Below are 15,869 nucleotides of genomic sequence, written 5' to 3'. Positions count from 1 at the left end.
GGCAATAGTTTTCCTGGCGGTATCAGGCAGGGTAGTGTGTAGTGTGTTTAGTCTTTCTGTATATTCGTCCACCTCTTCCCTCTCTATCCATCTCTTTATGACTCCATGGTCATTTGAAGAACGTTACTTGCAAGCTGTTGTCTTCAGTCTCCAGTATGTACGCTTCCTTCTGCCGACTGTTAAGTACTGAGCCCGGTGCAAACGGTATGCACAGCACCGATGCTTCCGCGACGGCCACTGACTATGATAGAGGTTAAAAGTACAGTAACAGGTTATTTCCTAAGTTATTTATTTTGTGGGTAGTATAATCAATTGAGCTGATGGATGCACACGGAGCTAGTAAAGGCCACACAGCATTAAAAACTGTTGCAGAATGTTCGGCATAAGTTGAAACATATTGGGGTCAGTAAACTGCTCAACAATGGTTCAGTTCATATCTGGAAAGAAGACTGTGCTTTGTTGACAAAAGAACGGTGAAGAGATTTGAATCTGACTGGCACAAGGAAGGGAGTTGAATCTGTTTGGCATACTGTATAGCGCAGGGTGCCCCTGGCTGTCCTGCATCCGTTGCTTCTCTTATTACATATAAACGATCTACTACTGAACATGAGTGTTCACAAATTTTCTCTTTGCAGATGACAGAAGTGTTATTATGAACAACGTACGATGTCATGTAAGTGATCTAGCTAGCAAGGTAGTTTGTAACATCAGGACGCAGCCGTCTCATACGAAGTTAACTACAACGAAACGCATTGCATACAGCTTCTGGCACCGAACCCTTGTAAAATGTAATTTTATTGTCCTAAGGTAGTCACAAAGTTAGCGAGTAGAGCATTTTAAATTATAGGGACTGAGGTACATGAAAAGCTTTCATGGACGTATCAGGTCCAAGTTCTTGTCGCAGGAACTGAATGCTACGTTTTTCTGAATCATTTCCATTCTATCAGATACTACAAAGCGAGGGCTTGTTTACTTTCCTCATTTTTGTTTGTATGTTGGTGTAGAGATGGTACTAGACGATTGCTGAGTGATTTTAAGGAGTATCAAATAACCGGCTTCGTAGACAGACCAACATAAGGCGTACGGAAAACATTAAATGAAGCTTTAAGTATGAGGAAACGTTGTGGAAGGTTGATGCTGGAGACAGACAACACAAATACAGTTTTATGTAAATGTTTTATTGAACACTTGCGTTACAAATAACACCATGAAATATTCCTAATCTAATGAGTATTGCTGCATTATCACAGATTTGTACATAACACACAACATATTTCATGATAATGTAACGCCTTGTACAATCGATAGTTTACATGAAGGGAACATCCTACTTTTTTATATTTTTGTGCATTTGCTCCAAGTTTTTTTTAATAAAATGTAACAAAAATTCACAGCGATATTTATAAAAGAACTTAACTCTTTGTTTCTTCTATATTTTTTTCGGCGACCGAATCGTGTTTGATGCGACGCGCCGTTTTGTTGTTACATGAACACATTGTTAAGACATAAATGTCGTCACAAGTCCGTGTACTTTGCTAGTGTCGTCAGTAAGTTGTTCTCGTAGTCATACGGTAGTCCGAAAAACATTGCTAGGTCGTCATACAACAACAGAATCAGTCTCAATACAAAAACAAGATTCACACAATCCCTCACACATTACCACTTCAAAACTTCCTGTTACAGGTTATGGATCTCGTAAATCTTAAATGCTGTGCAAAGAACGGAATCTCTAATCTAAGGTTCTGTTAAAATAAATGACTATGCAACTCCTTCGAAAGGGACATCTACAAAACACTAATTCAAACACCTAAGTTTCAATGTAAAACCATTCAAACTCAGTGTTACTATAGCCTAGCTGCTGTAAGTAAATAATGGTGATCTCGAGAGATTATCCACAAGAATTCACGCCACACTGATTCTTCTTCAATAAAAACACTTTACCTGATAGACGCCCATAGGCTGTACAGGCATTATGTTACATCAGGCCCTGTGACCACACAGTATCTACCAAGTCTACGAAAGGACCGTAAGATAAGTTCACTGTTTCGTAGATACCGCATTGTTAATATTAGCATTACATAGTTTAGAAAGAAAGGTCTATTTCGTAGAAAGATATGTAGGTTTTATAAGGGGAAAATAAAAAGATCTGGCAAAAAAGTAACAAAAGGATTAAGTGAGCGAGTTACTTTTCCAGTCCCTTTCTCGAGAGCCTGAGCTGTACAGAAAGGGAAGTGTAGGAGAAGGAACAGTAAAGAGCACCTGGACAAATATACACAGTAATTACGACACAACCAGCGCATACGTAATAGATACGAGCGTAGTGGTAAGTATTTTTTGCAGAACCCGGAAGAAAATAAACACAGAGAGAAGAGAACAACACTTCATGTCACTATATCTCGTTTCTTAGTGTTATCAAACGTCCACTGACACAAACTTGATCTCACATTGGTCCCTGAGAAGATCAGGTGGAAGTAAATGAAAGAATAGGGTTATAAATTGTAGTGTTACAATTATTTTAGTATTCCAGGGTATTATGTAGTGGTCGAACGGATTTCCATGGCACATACCAAAATTTCATTCCTATACGCACAGGTCATCTTCAGCGGAGCTGAGGATGGGATAGCAACGGGTTTTCGGTTCGATTCACTGTACGGGAGTACATCGCTGCATTTACCCTTAAGATTGTCCTACCGAAATGGAGACGAAACATTTGGTTTCTGAAGAAATTTCATTCGATTACAGCGCAATAGCCCGAAAACTTGCGTAATTGCAGAACAGAGTTAGTTAGTGCGTTAATTTTGTGAGAGTGTTGACTTTTCACCGGCGCTTCTGCGTGTCTATGATGTAGCCGAACTTGTGCGAGTTCTCTGGCGGCAGGTACTTGCGCACCACCAACCTCGGACCCGAGCCGACGCCGGCGACTATCCTGGAGACGGGCGACTGCGCCAGCGCCGCCGCGGCAGGCGTCTGCGGTTGCACAGTGGCGGCAGCCCCAGCCTGCGCGTGCGCCGTAGCCGCCGCAGCAGTCACGTCGGCGGCGCCGCTGTCTTCGACGCCGGTCACGACGAAGCCTTCGGCGCCGTGCGACTTGTACCGGAAGGTCCGCTTCGCGCCGCCGGGCGTCCTGTACGAGTAACTGCCGCGGACGTTGCCCCTGGCGTCGGCGCTCTCCGTCTTGCTGCTGCTGTCCGTCTCGTAGCTGTACGAGTAGCTGGCGTCGCCCCCGGCCTCTGCGGCGTCTCCTCCCGAAGCAGACGCGCGAGCGTCTGCCGCCTCCGGAGCGCTTTCGACTGGCAGACCGGCGCCCGGCACCGGCGCCAGAGGCTGCGGCAGGTGCGCGCCTTTGGCGACGAAGCCCTTCCCGGCGCCCGCCTCGTACTCGACGCTGCGCCGCTGGCCGTCGTCCTTGGCCACGAACGAGAACCTGCCCCTCACGTTGTTGTGGGCGTCGCCCGTCTCCTCCCTGCTCTGGTCCGGAGTGCTGTACGAGAAGCTGTAGCCTCCTGCGCCGGCGCCGCTCTGCGACGAATACGGCGCCGCCGCCGGTGCTGCCGCCTCTTCGGCCGCTCCAGAATACGCCAGCGGGCCTGCTGCCGCTCCACTTCCCGGGAGGTGCGAACCCCTCGCGACGAAGCCCGTCGTCGCTCCGGCCTCGTATTCCACTGTCCGGCTCTTGCTGTCGTCCTTGGCCACGAAGGAGTAGCTCCCGCGGACGTTGTTGCGGGCGTCTGCCGACTCCTGCCTGCTGTGGTCACCCGTGCTGTACGAGAACGAGTACGACCCGTCAGAAGCGGTGGCGCCACCGCCGTGCACAGAGTACGCTTCGCTACCTGGCGACGACGCAGGTGAGACGCTGGCGACTGACGGTAGGTGAGCCCCACGTGCCAGGAACCCAGTCGCGGCTCCAGAGCTGTAGTCGACGTGGTGGGCCTTTCCGTCGTCCTTGGCCGTAAACGAGTAGCTTCCCCGGACGTTCCCGGCCGCGTCACCGTGCTCGTCCCTCCTCTGGTCGTCAGTAGAGTAGCTGAACGAGTAGCCGGAAGGTGCCGCCGGTGAGCAGCTGGCGCAGTACGTCGTCGCAGCGTCGCCGACAGACGGCGGCACCGGAAGGTGCGCTCCCTTGGCGATGAAACCCTTCTCGGCACCAGCTTCGTAGTCCACGTGCCGCGAGACACCGTCGGTAGCCACGAAAGAGAAGCGACCGCGTACGTTGCCCGCCGCGTCGGAGGACTCCTGCCTCGAGTGGGTGCCGGCGTCGTAGGAGAACTCGTACGAGGCGTCACCCGGCGCCTCCGCTTCAGCTACGTCGGCAGCCTCTGCTCCGGTGGAAGAGTACGCGGAAACGACAGCGGGAGCCGCAGCGGAAGGCAGCGGCGGCGCTACGGGCAGGTGATCGCCGGACGCCACGAAACCTGTGGCGGCGCCGGCGCTGTATTCCACCTTCCTGGTGACGCCGTCGTCCTTGCTCCTGAAGGAATAGCTGCCGCGGACGTTGTTCTCGGCGTCGGCCGCCTCCTGCCTGCTCTGCTCGTCGGTGCTGAAGGAGAACGAGTAGGAGCCGTCGGGGTGGACTGCGCTCTTGACTTCTGCCGGAGGCCCGTTGTACGGGGCTGGCGCTACTGGAGCCGAGTAAGCGACCACTGGGACGGCGGGCGCCGCGGCGACAAGGGGGACGGGGTAGCCCGCTATGGTGGCCAGCGTGGGCGCCACGGGCAGGTGGTTGCCCCGGGCTACGAAGCCCGTCTCGGCTCCCGCCTCGTAGTCGATCCTGCGCGTGGCGGCTTCCCCCTTGGCGCGGAACGTGTAGCTGCCGCGCACCTTATTGGCGGCGTCGGCGGCTTCTTGCCGGCTGTGGTCGTCCGCGCTGTAGCTGAAGCTGTAGCCGCCGGATCCAGCTGACGAGCCGACCACGCCGGAGGCTGCTGGGCTGCCGCTCTCGGCCTCGTCGGACTTGGCCGCTCCTGACGTCACCACGAATCTAAATCCGAAGACACATATAAGCAACGTAGGCAAATTGGAGCACGGAACAAATTCTGAAATTACAATTTTTTTATTCTCAGTTGTACACAAGAATTGATTTGGAGATCATGCGCAACTGAGGATCATATTAATTGAGTTAAACACCAGCTTCAATTGTACACTACTGGCCATTAAAATTGCTACACCACGAAGATGACGTGCTACAGACGTGAAATTTAACCGACAGGAAGAAGATGCTGCGATATGCAAATGATTAGCTTTTCAGAGCATTCACACAAGCTTGGCGCTGGTGGCGACACCTACAACGTGCTGACATGAGGAAAGTTTCCAACCGATTTCTTATACACAAACAGCAGTTGACCGGAGTTGCCTGGTGAAACGTTGTTGTGATGCCTCGTGTAAGGAGGAGAAATGCGTACCATCACGTTTTCGACTTTGATAGAAGTCCGATTGTAGCCTATCGCGATTGCGGTTTATCGTGTGGCTAAATTGCTGCTCTCGTTGATCGAGATCCAATGACTGTTAGCAGAATATGGAATCTGTGGGTTCAGGGGGGTAATACGGAACGCCGTGCTGGATCGCAACGTCCTCGTTTCACTAACAGTCGAGATGACAGGCATCTTATCCTCATGGCTGTAACGGATCGTGCAGCCACGTCTCGACCCCTGAGTCAACAGATGGGGACGTTTGCAAGACAACAACCATCTGCACGAACAGTTCGACGACGTTTGCAGCAGCATGGACTATCAGCTTGGAGACCATGGCTGCGGTTACCCTTGACGCTGCACCACAGACAGGAGCGCCTGCGATGGTGTACTCAACGACGAACCTGCGTGCACGAATGGCAAAACGTCATTTTTTCGTATGAATCCAGGTTCTGTTACAGCATCGTGATGGTCGCATCAGTGTTTGGCGACATCACGATGAACACAGATTGGAAACGTCTATTCGTCATCGCCATACTGGCGTATCACCCGGTGTAATGGTATGGGGTGCCATTACTTACACGTCGCGGTCACCTCTTGTTCGCATTGACGGCACTTTGAACAGTGGATGTTACATGTCAGAAGTCTTACGACTCGTGGCTCTACCCTTCATTCGATCCCTGTGAAACCCTACATAATGCACGACCGCATGTTGCAGGTCCTGTACGGGCCTTTCTGTATACAGAAAATGTTCGACTGCTGCTCTGGCCAGCACATTTTCCAGATCTCTCAGGAATTGAAAACGTCTGGTCAATGGTGGCCGAGCAACTGGCTCGACACAATACGCCAGTCACTACTCTTGATGAACTGTGGTATCGTGTTGAAGCTGCAAGGGCAGCTGTACCGGTACACGCCATCCAAGCTCTGTTTGACTCAATGCCCAGGCGTATCAAGGCCGTTAGTACGGCCAGAGGTGGTTGTTCTGGGTACTGATTTCTCAGGATCTACGCACCCAAATTGCGTGAAAATGTAATCACATGTCAGTTCTAGTATAATATATTTGTCCAATGAATACCTGTTTATCATCTGCATTTCTTCTTGGTGTAGCAATTTTAATGGCCAGTAGTGTAAATAATGAATCCTTTACTGGAGAACTAATGTCGGAGGCTTGTAGCTCAGTAATCAGGTACCACCCAATAATTAACCAAGTCAGGCCTATTTTTGATCCCTTGTGACTGACTGTCCCACCTGTCATAAACTTATGACTTAACAAATAATTTAATGGCTCCTGATGATGAAGCGTTAAGCCTCCTAAACTAGTCGTACATTAAAAGACACGTTATCTACAGCTGAAGCGAATTTTAATTCAATTAATACCCTAGCGGCATGAAAAAGAAGCAGTGACTGAGAAGGGAGTGAGACGGGGTTCTGGCCTGTTCCCGATGTTATTTAGTCTGTACGTCGAACAAGCAGCATACGAAACCAAAGGAAACCAAAATTTTGGAGTATAAATTGAACTTCAGAGACAAGACAGAGACAGGAAAGGACTTACACAAGCTACTGAACGAAACTGACAGTGTCTTGAAAGGTGCATGTAAGGCGTACATCAATAAAAGCAAAAGAAGGATAATGGAATGTAGCTAAATTAAATCAGTTGATGCCGAGGGAATTAAATCAGGAAATGAGACACTTAAAGTAGTAGATGAGTTTTGTTGTTTGGGCAGCAAAATAACTGATGACGGTCAGAGTAGAGAGCGCATAAAATGTGGACTGACAATGGCAAGAAAAGCGTTTCTCGAGAAGAGGAACTTGTTAATATCAAATATAGATTTAAATGCTAGGAAATAGGAAGTTTTTTCTGAATGGATTTGTCTGCATTGTAGCCATGTATGGATGTGAACCACGGGCGATAAACAATCCAGACAAGAAGAAATTGGTAGCTTTTGAAGTTTGGTGCTGTAGAAGAATGCTGAAGATTAGATGGGTAGATCATATAACTAATGAGGAGATAGTGAATAGAACTGAGGAGAAAAGAACTGTCGATAGGACACATCCTGAGACATCAGTGGATCACCAGTCTTGTATTGGAAGTGTGGGGCGAGGGGGGGGGGGGGGGGGAGCGGACGTAGAAGGAGACCAAGAGATGAATATAGTAAGCAGATTCAGAGGGGGTATGTTGCAGTAATTATTCACAGGTGAAGAGGTTTCTACAGGATAGAGTAGCATGGAGACATGCATGGAACCAGTCTTCAGACTACAACAACAAATAGAACACTCAAATCTGTTGATCACAATTGGTGGACCTCGTAATCTCGTCAAAATGTTTGAAACGATTGAAAAATTTCACACACAATCGGGACTAAAAAGCAGAAAATAACTACTTAATAACATTGTCATAGCAAACTTCTTAAAACCGAACAAAAATTTAAAAATTACGACGTGTACAACTTTGCTTCCGCCGTTTGCCGATAGGTGCCGACAACGGTAAGTATCGGTCGAAAGAAACAGATCACAGACCTCAGGCACTTAACTTGAGCCTCGGTCAACATTAACTCATTCAAACATTAGTCGGTTTGTGTCTGCATCATAAAGTTGTTCTTGATTGAAATTGTCAGTTTACGAGACTAATTCTCGTCATTAGCGAGAGGCGTTATTGTTTTGTTTCAGTATGAAGAAAACAGTGGCTAGTCTCATCAAATGCTCAAGCACTATGGTAAGAACGCTATTAGAGAAAGAACCTGTCGTGTGTGGTTTCAACGGTTCTAGAACAGTGATTTTAACGTATTGTCGTAGCCATTAACAATTTACAAACACCAATTTTCAGAACTACATTCACGGAAAAAATCGCAACATGAAAAATAATTAATGTAGAGGAAGGAAATTTTAATATATTTGTCTAGGTAATATATTTGAATGTTTAACGTACAATATCACAGGTTAATACAAGCCCGAGATAAGCCATTGCAAGTATGAAACGCTGATACATTAATAACTTGTGTAGCTACCAGAAGTTTGTATGCAAGCGTGCAAACGTGCTTTCATTGAGTTACACAGGTGCCGGATGTCAGTTTGTGGGACCGAGCTTCATGACGGTTACACTTGGTCGGTCAGTACAGAGACAGTCAGTGGTGTTTGTGGCTGACGCTGGGGTTGTTCGTCCGATGAAGTCCCAAACGTGCTCCATTAGAGACAGATCTTGTGATTGAGCAGGCCAAGACAACATCTCGACACCCTGAAAAGCATGTTGGATTACAACAGCGAGCGTTAACCTGTTGAAAACATGCTTTGGAATACTGTTCATGAACAGCAGCACAACTGGTCGAATCACCAAACCGACCTACAAATTTACAGTCAGGGTTCGCAGGATAATCACTAGAGTACTCCTGCTGTCATACGAAATCGCATCTCAGACCATAACTCCTATGGTACGTCCAGTGTGGGTAGGACACACACACACCGGTCTCCTCCCAACCAACACATTGGCACCGAAGCAGTACCTGCTTCCATCAGAAAATACTGCAGACCTCCACCATGCCCTCCAATGACTTCTTGCTTGACACCACTGAATTTCCAAATGGCTTTGGGTTAGGGTCTGTGGAATGCATGCCACGGGGCGTCTGGCCGGAGCTGTCCTTGAAGTAACCGATTTGTACCCGTTCGTTGTGCCACGTGGTGCCAACTGCTGCTCAGATTTCTGCTGCAGATGCCGTTCGATCTGCCACAATCCCACAGCGAACAAGATGGTCTTCCCTCTCGGTAGTGTCACATGGCCGTCCGGAACCCAGTCTTCTGGCGAACGTACATTATCGTGACCATCGCTGTCAGCAGTCATGCACAGTGGCTACATCCTACCAAGTCTGTTTGCAGTATCGCAGAAGGAACATACAGCTTCTCGTAACCTTGTTCAAAATCCGTAGCGAGGTTTTCATGACGGCATTTTTGTCGCCTTAAAGGCATTGTTGACTAACATCAGCTCACCTCGGCCAATCTCAACGGTAAGTAACTCTCAAGACCATTAAGACGAGTATTTAAAGCAAACCTGATATGCATTCTCATAGTGGCGCTATTAGTGCCACTCTTAAAGGGACTGGCCGGCCTTAGTGGCCGTGCGGTTCTAGGACCTTCAGTCTGGAACCGCGTGACCGCTACGGTCGCAGGTTCGAATCCTGCCTCGGGCATAGATGTGTGTGATGTCCTTAGGTTAGTTAGGTTTAAGTAGTTCTAAGTTCTAGGGGACTGATGACCTCAGATGTTAAGTCCCATAGTGCTCAGAGCCATTTGAACCATGTGAACTTAACGGGACTAGCGCGAAATCTGAATAGACATCATCTTCCGGATAAACACGCGTCCCTGCTTTCGTCTAAATCGCACAATTCGCTCTTGATATTGCGATTTTTCTGTATGGGATTTGGAATCTCTATTGGCCTAGGGGAAATCATTTTAAATTTTTAGTTACGGCCGCAGGTTCGAATCCTGCCTCGGGCATGGGTGTTTGTGATGTCCTTAGGTTAGTTAGGTTTAAGTAGCTCTAAGTTCTATGGGACTGATGACCTCAGAAGTTAAGTCCCATAGTGCTCAGAGCCATTCGAACCATTTTTTTAGTCCGTTTTGAAAACGTCTTACATTAAAAAGCTCAGGAGTTCAATAATTTTTTATTTCGTGCTTTTAGAGAAATCAAACATTTGACCTTTGTTTCAACTTTTCCCGAGTTTTGTTCAGACAGCCTGAATTACAGGTGGAACAGATTTTAATATGGATCTGTTTACGCTCAAAATACACTCCTGGAAATGGAAAAAAGAACACATTGACACCGGTGTGTCAGACCCACCATACTTGCTCCGGACACTGCGAGAGGGCTGTACAAGCAATGATCACACGCACGGCACAGCGGACACACCAGGAACCGCGGTGTTGGCCGTCGAATGGCGCTAGCTGCGCAGCATTTGTGCACCGCCGCCGTCAGTGTCAGCCAGTTTGCCGAGGCATACGGAGCTCCATTGCAGTCTTTAACACTGGTAGCATGCCGCGACAGCGTGGACGTGAACCGTATGTGCAGTTGACGGACTTTGAGCGAGGGCGTATAGTGGGCATGCGGGAGGCCGGGTGGACGTACCGCCGAATTGCTCAACACGTGGGGCGTGAGGTCTCCACAGTACATCGATGTTGTCGCCAGTGGTCGGCGGAAGGTGCACGTGCCCGTCGACCTGGGACCGGACCGCAGCGACGCACGGATGCACGCCAAGACCGTAGGATCCTACGCAGTGCCGTAGGGGACCGCACCGCCACTTCCCAGCAAATTAGGGACACTGTTGCTCCTGGGGTATCGGCGAGGACCATTCGCAACCGTCTCCATGAAGCTGGGCTACGGTCCCGCACACCGTTAGGCCGTCTTCCGCTCACGCCCCAATATCGTGCAGCCCGCCTCCAGTGGTGTCGCGACAGGCGTGAATGGAGGGACGAATGGAGACGTGTCGTCTTCAGCGATGAGAGTCGCTTCTGCCTTGGTGCCAATGATGGTCGTATGCGTGTTTGGCGCCGTGCAGGTGAGCGCCACAATCAGGACTGCATACGACCGAGGCACACAGGGCCAACACCCGGCATCAAGGTGTGGGGAGCGATCTCCTACACTGGCCGTACACCACTGGTGACCGTCGAGGGGACACTGAATAGTGCACGGTACATCCAAACCGTCATCGAACCCATCGTTCTACCATTCCTAGACCGGCAAGGGAACTTGCTGTTCCAACAGGACAATGCACGTCCGCATGTATCCCGTGCCACCCAACGTGCTCTAGAAGGTGTAAGTCAACTACCCTGGCCAGCAAGATCTCCGGATCTGTCCCCCATTGAGCATGTTTGGGACTGGATGAAGCGTCGTCTCACGCGGTCTGCACGTCCAGCACGAACGCTGGTCCAACTGAGGCGCCAGGTGGAAATGGCATGGCAAGCCGTTCCACAGGACTACATCCAGCATCTCTACGATCGTCTCCATGGGAGAATAGCAGCCTGCATTGCTGCGAAAGGTGGATATACACTGTACTAGTGCCGACATTGTGCATGCTCTGTTGCCTGTGTCTATGTGCCTGTGGTTCTGTCAGTGTGATCATGTGATGTATCTGACCCCAGGAATGTGTCAATAAAGTTTCCCCTTCCTGGGACAATGAATTCACGGTGTTCTTATTTCAATTTCCAGGAGTGTAGATAGGTCTTGAAGAGAGGAACTTTATTCACATAACCAGCAGGATCTGTTCGTGAAATATTTCAATTTTACCTCGGATCATTGCGCTGCTTACTTTCAAGTGCTTTCTTGTTTTTTATTTTTTATTTTATTTTATTTATTTATTTATTTATTTATTAATTTTTTTTGCAAACCTAGATCTCATTCTAGTCAATTTAGCAGCATATTTGACCATTTCAGACTCTTAGTTTGACTATGAAAATTCTGACAGCGATCCCCTGTGTAATTTCTAGGGAGTGTTCCTTTCGTTGTGCTCAGACATTTGATCAAAAGATGTGAAAGAAAGTTATTCAGAGTGCGCCAGATAGGAAACGTTTACCAAGGAAAATCGCCAAACAACCGTCCGTTTCGAGAAGTTATTTTATTTTGACAACCAGTTTCGTCATCTCAATAATGCTATCTTCAGGCGGCATATGCACGTCATGCATAGACAATGAGATGTAACGATACAATATAATACAAATTATATTGTATGTTAACCGGGGGCCTAGAAACGACGGAGAGGCTCCGTCCCTGCCGCAGCCGCAGTGCTCCACAACCCCACGACGACTACCGCAGTCCACTTCACCCCGCCGCCGCCCCACACCGAACCTAGGGTTATTGTGCGGTTCGGCCCCCGGTAGATCCCCCAGGGAACGTCTCACACCAAACGAGTGTAACCCGTATGTTTGCGTGGTCAAGTAATTGTGGTGTACGCGTACGTGGAGAAATTGTTTGCGCAGCAATCGCCGACATAGTGTAACTGAGGCGGAATAAGGGGAACCAGCCCGCATTCGCCGAGGCAGATTGAAAACCGCCTAAAAACCATCTACAGACAGGCCGGTTCACCGGACCTCGACCAGAATCCGCCGGGCGGATTCGTGCCGGGGACCAGGCGCTCCTTCCCGCCCGGAAAGCCGTGAGTTAGACCGCACGGCCAACCCGGCGGGCCAACGATACTAGCATAGTGGTGCCATCAGTATCTGAATACTGTGAATTCGTTAGTCGAGTGTTTCCTTCCAACACCTGACAACTAGTATCGATACATCTAATTGTCTATACATAAAATGCTTATAGGGCCTGAAGGTGGCATTATTGAGATGCGGAAACTGGTTGTCAAACTAAAGTAAAATAACTTCCCAAAACGTATGTCTGTCCGCCGAGTTTCCCGGGTAAATATTTGACCAGCCGCTGTCTCAGTGGAGCAACAGAGAGAGGAGACGAGTGGCTCACCCGGTGCCCTCCCCCGCGACGTAGCTGAGCCCGTGGCTGCCGCCCCTGGGGCTGGAGTAGGAGTAGCGGCCGCGCACGTTGCCGCGCCGGTCGGCCGCCTCGGTGCGCTTGTACGAGTCCGTGTCGATGGAGAAGCTGTACGAGGCGTCCGCGTTGGCGTCGTAGTCGGCGTCCACGTGGGCGGCGTCGCCCGGGCCGGCCGCGTCCAGCCGAGGCGTGGCGACTGCGGCGCCGCCCGCGGCAGACCCAGACACTGCACTGCCTGCAAGAAACAGCCGCGTTCGCTTACGTGGTATATAAGGCGTCTCAAACACTTGGAAAGCAGTCCAAATGTACTGGATAAAAAACACCTATTAAATACAAGCACGCAGGGCTTTCAAATGATAGAGCACAGCAATCAGTCGTCCTTTTCTTCCAGGGTTTAATCGGCAAATCTAGATTTCGGCTGGTGCCTTGCTATTATCAGTGTACAATTTTATAGTACCAATGCATGTTCTAATATGTCAACAATGCATTGATAATGGCCAGGCACTAGCCGAAATCTAGTTTTGCCGAATGAAATTTGCCAAGGAAAGACGCCTGATTGCTGTGCTCATATCATAGTCGCTGAGTGCACCCACGCTCCTAATGGAAGGTAACCTGATGTACGTAGGGTATTGCGAACAGCAGCCCATACAAAGAAAGGTATGCACTGCTTACTATTATAACAACACTTTTATTACAACACGCGAAACGACGGAAAAAACTGTCCAAGTCCAAGTAGGAGTCGCAAATTGAGGTTTCCGAACGAACTTAATTATATTCATCCCGGGAATCGAGAATATCAAGCATTTTTGCCTGCTACCGATGCCAATACTGGTATGATACTGGTCCCAGGAATTCCAAGACTATCAAAATCACTAAAGTAGTTGTGAGACTAGCCCGGACACACTAAAAGAAGAACACAGGGTATTTCAGTATATATATTATGTAGAGAGAGACGATTTCATAGAACAATTTTTATTTACTTAGTGAAATATGGCTAAAACTTACTCTTTATGTTTGCGTGCAATATTGTTAGTTTTTGACATACGATGAATGCAGAGTATGTTCAGAGGGCAAAAATATAGTTTTTTGTGACGTAGTTAGTTTGACAAGTTTCAGATTTCTTACTTTACTCGTACTGTGAAACCTTACTTCTTGCCGAATTTGATGATTCTAGGTCAAGGAGAAATAGATTTCGATGAGTGATTTTGCAAGGTGAAGAATCTGTGACACAAGTGGACGAATGTGTTCATTGCATACAGTTAAAAGCTTAATTTTTTTACATAACCAAGGGACCGTAGACCTTATTATGTGACATTAATTTTAACTTGATAAGACAATCGATTCGAGAGAAAGAAAGGGTCATAAAAAACGAACAGATAGACAGACGGTCCATAAATGACCAAAAAACTGTTTTTCGTGTTATATGGTTACAAATTAACCAATTTCGGATATTTTAGTTTACTTACACTGTGAAACCCCTTTTATTACTAAATTACGTCATTCTGTGTTAACGGGAGGCACCTTATAGATTTTGAGGAGTGCGTATTCGAAAATTAAAACATATGACTTGAATATCCGTATCCTTTGACTGCATTGACGTAGCAACTTGAAATTTTTATAATGCCTAGAGACCAGAGGTCTTAGAATGTGTCGTGATTTTGATCTAGGTAGTCTACCCGTTCCTGAGAAAAAGCGTTCTTACCAGTCGGAGAGGCAGACAGACAGACAGACGGAAAACAAAGCAATTCTGTAACGGGTCCGGCTAGTCGTTGGCCGTGCGGTTCTAGGCGCTTCAGTCTGGAACCGCGTGACCGCTACGGTCGCAGGTTCGAATCCTGCCTCGGGCATGGATGTGTGTGACGTCCTTAGGTTAGATAGGTTTAAGTAATTCTAAGTTGTGGATGACTGATGGCCACAGATGTTAAGTTCCATAGTGCTCAGAGCGATTTGAACCATTATTTTTTTTTTTTTTTGTAACGGGTCCGTTTTTACAGATTAAGGCATGAAACCCTAATAACCAAATTTTACTTGTTATTCGTATACAGTATACGTGGGAAGAACACGTGAGAAAATTTGTAGACTGTTTGGGATATAAAGGTTGCGAAATTTAGTATACAATGTCGCCACCTCTGGCAGCAACAATGGTTCTACACCGGCTGTGCAACGAGTCGAACTGAAATCAGAGTTGAACCACATAATTGTGGCACTGTGGCAATTTAGACAGCCCGAAGCACATTTATGACACAGTTATCACACACAGGACAAACAACAGCACTGACTCAAGGATAGAGGATATAATGAAAGACGTAAATTTGTGCAGTATAGTACATAACGTAGTAAACAGAATATCAATACTTCAAATACTATCAGAATCGTGGCACACAAAACTTAGGAGATAAAAGACTAGGTGGGTTAGTGGATAGAGTAGTCTCATCAAGAAAGAATCACACAGAAATGCAGCCAAACGAAACAAGCGCAGGGTAGCCGAAAAAGCAACCACAGGCGCTCCTGTACCTGAAAGGATTCCTACGGGTTTCGCTTGGAAAGCGTGCTCATTTACTCCGCCTGGCACTGTTGACGATGCGTACTCTACTGTTGATGGACTCAGTTGTGAAGAAGACTATCTGAAGAGTCGAAAGGGGAATATTGTGATCTGCGCAGTTTAAACTTACAGATATATCTAGCAGATTTAAGTGTTGCCTTAGTTTGAGAACACATAGTCTGATTGTTCACTGTATGGAGATATGTAGTTTGTTTAGTCATTATTACGAATCAGACTTTTAGAATAGAGCGGGAAAGATTTTGTGTGGGCGGGAGCCTTCCCTAGTCAGACAAATTCGCTGTCGTTTTAGAGCAACCATGTATTTTCAGGTAGGTTACTGTGTGTCTCACGTTGCAGTAAGAGAAACAAATTGAAGTTCTTTAAGTACAATAGTTCAATCTGAAGTTGTGTTGACTTTAGTACTTCCATCTCACACCATCACTGC

The 15,869-nt window shown here is 47.7% G+C and overlaps 1 protein-coding gene across 1 annotated transcript in view; it reads right to left on the bottom strand.

Moving 5' to 3' along the window:
• Positions 1 to 1,157: 1,157 nt before the first annotated feature.
• LOC126203426 (fibroin heavy chain-like) overlaps positions 1,158 to 15,869 on the bottom strand; it is an 85,637-nt gene continuing 70,925 nt past the window's right edge. Inside the window, exons 3-4 of the mRNA XM_049937739.1 lie at positions 12,856 to 13,117; positions 1,158 to 4,978 (exon numbers count right to left, since the gene is read on the bottom strand). Of these exons, the coding sequence (XP_049793696.1) occupies positions 2,818 to 4,978; positions 12,856 to 13,117 (2,423 nt within the window). The 3' untranslated portion in view covers positions 1,158 to 2,817. The remainder of the gene's footprint in view (positions 4,979 to 12,855; positions 13,118 to 15,869) is intronic.

The sequence above is a fragment of the Schistocerca nitens genome, chromosome 9 (assembly GCF_023898315.1).
Source record: "Schistocerca nitens isolate TAMUIC-IGC-003100 chromosome 9, iqSchNite1.1, whole genome shotgun sequence".
Taxonomy (NCBI): domain Eukaryota; kingdom Metazoa; phylum Arthropoda; class Insecta; order Orthoptera; family Acrididae; genus Schistocerca; species Schistocerca nitens.
This window is presented reverse-complemented; position numbering and strand designations above follow the sequence as displayed.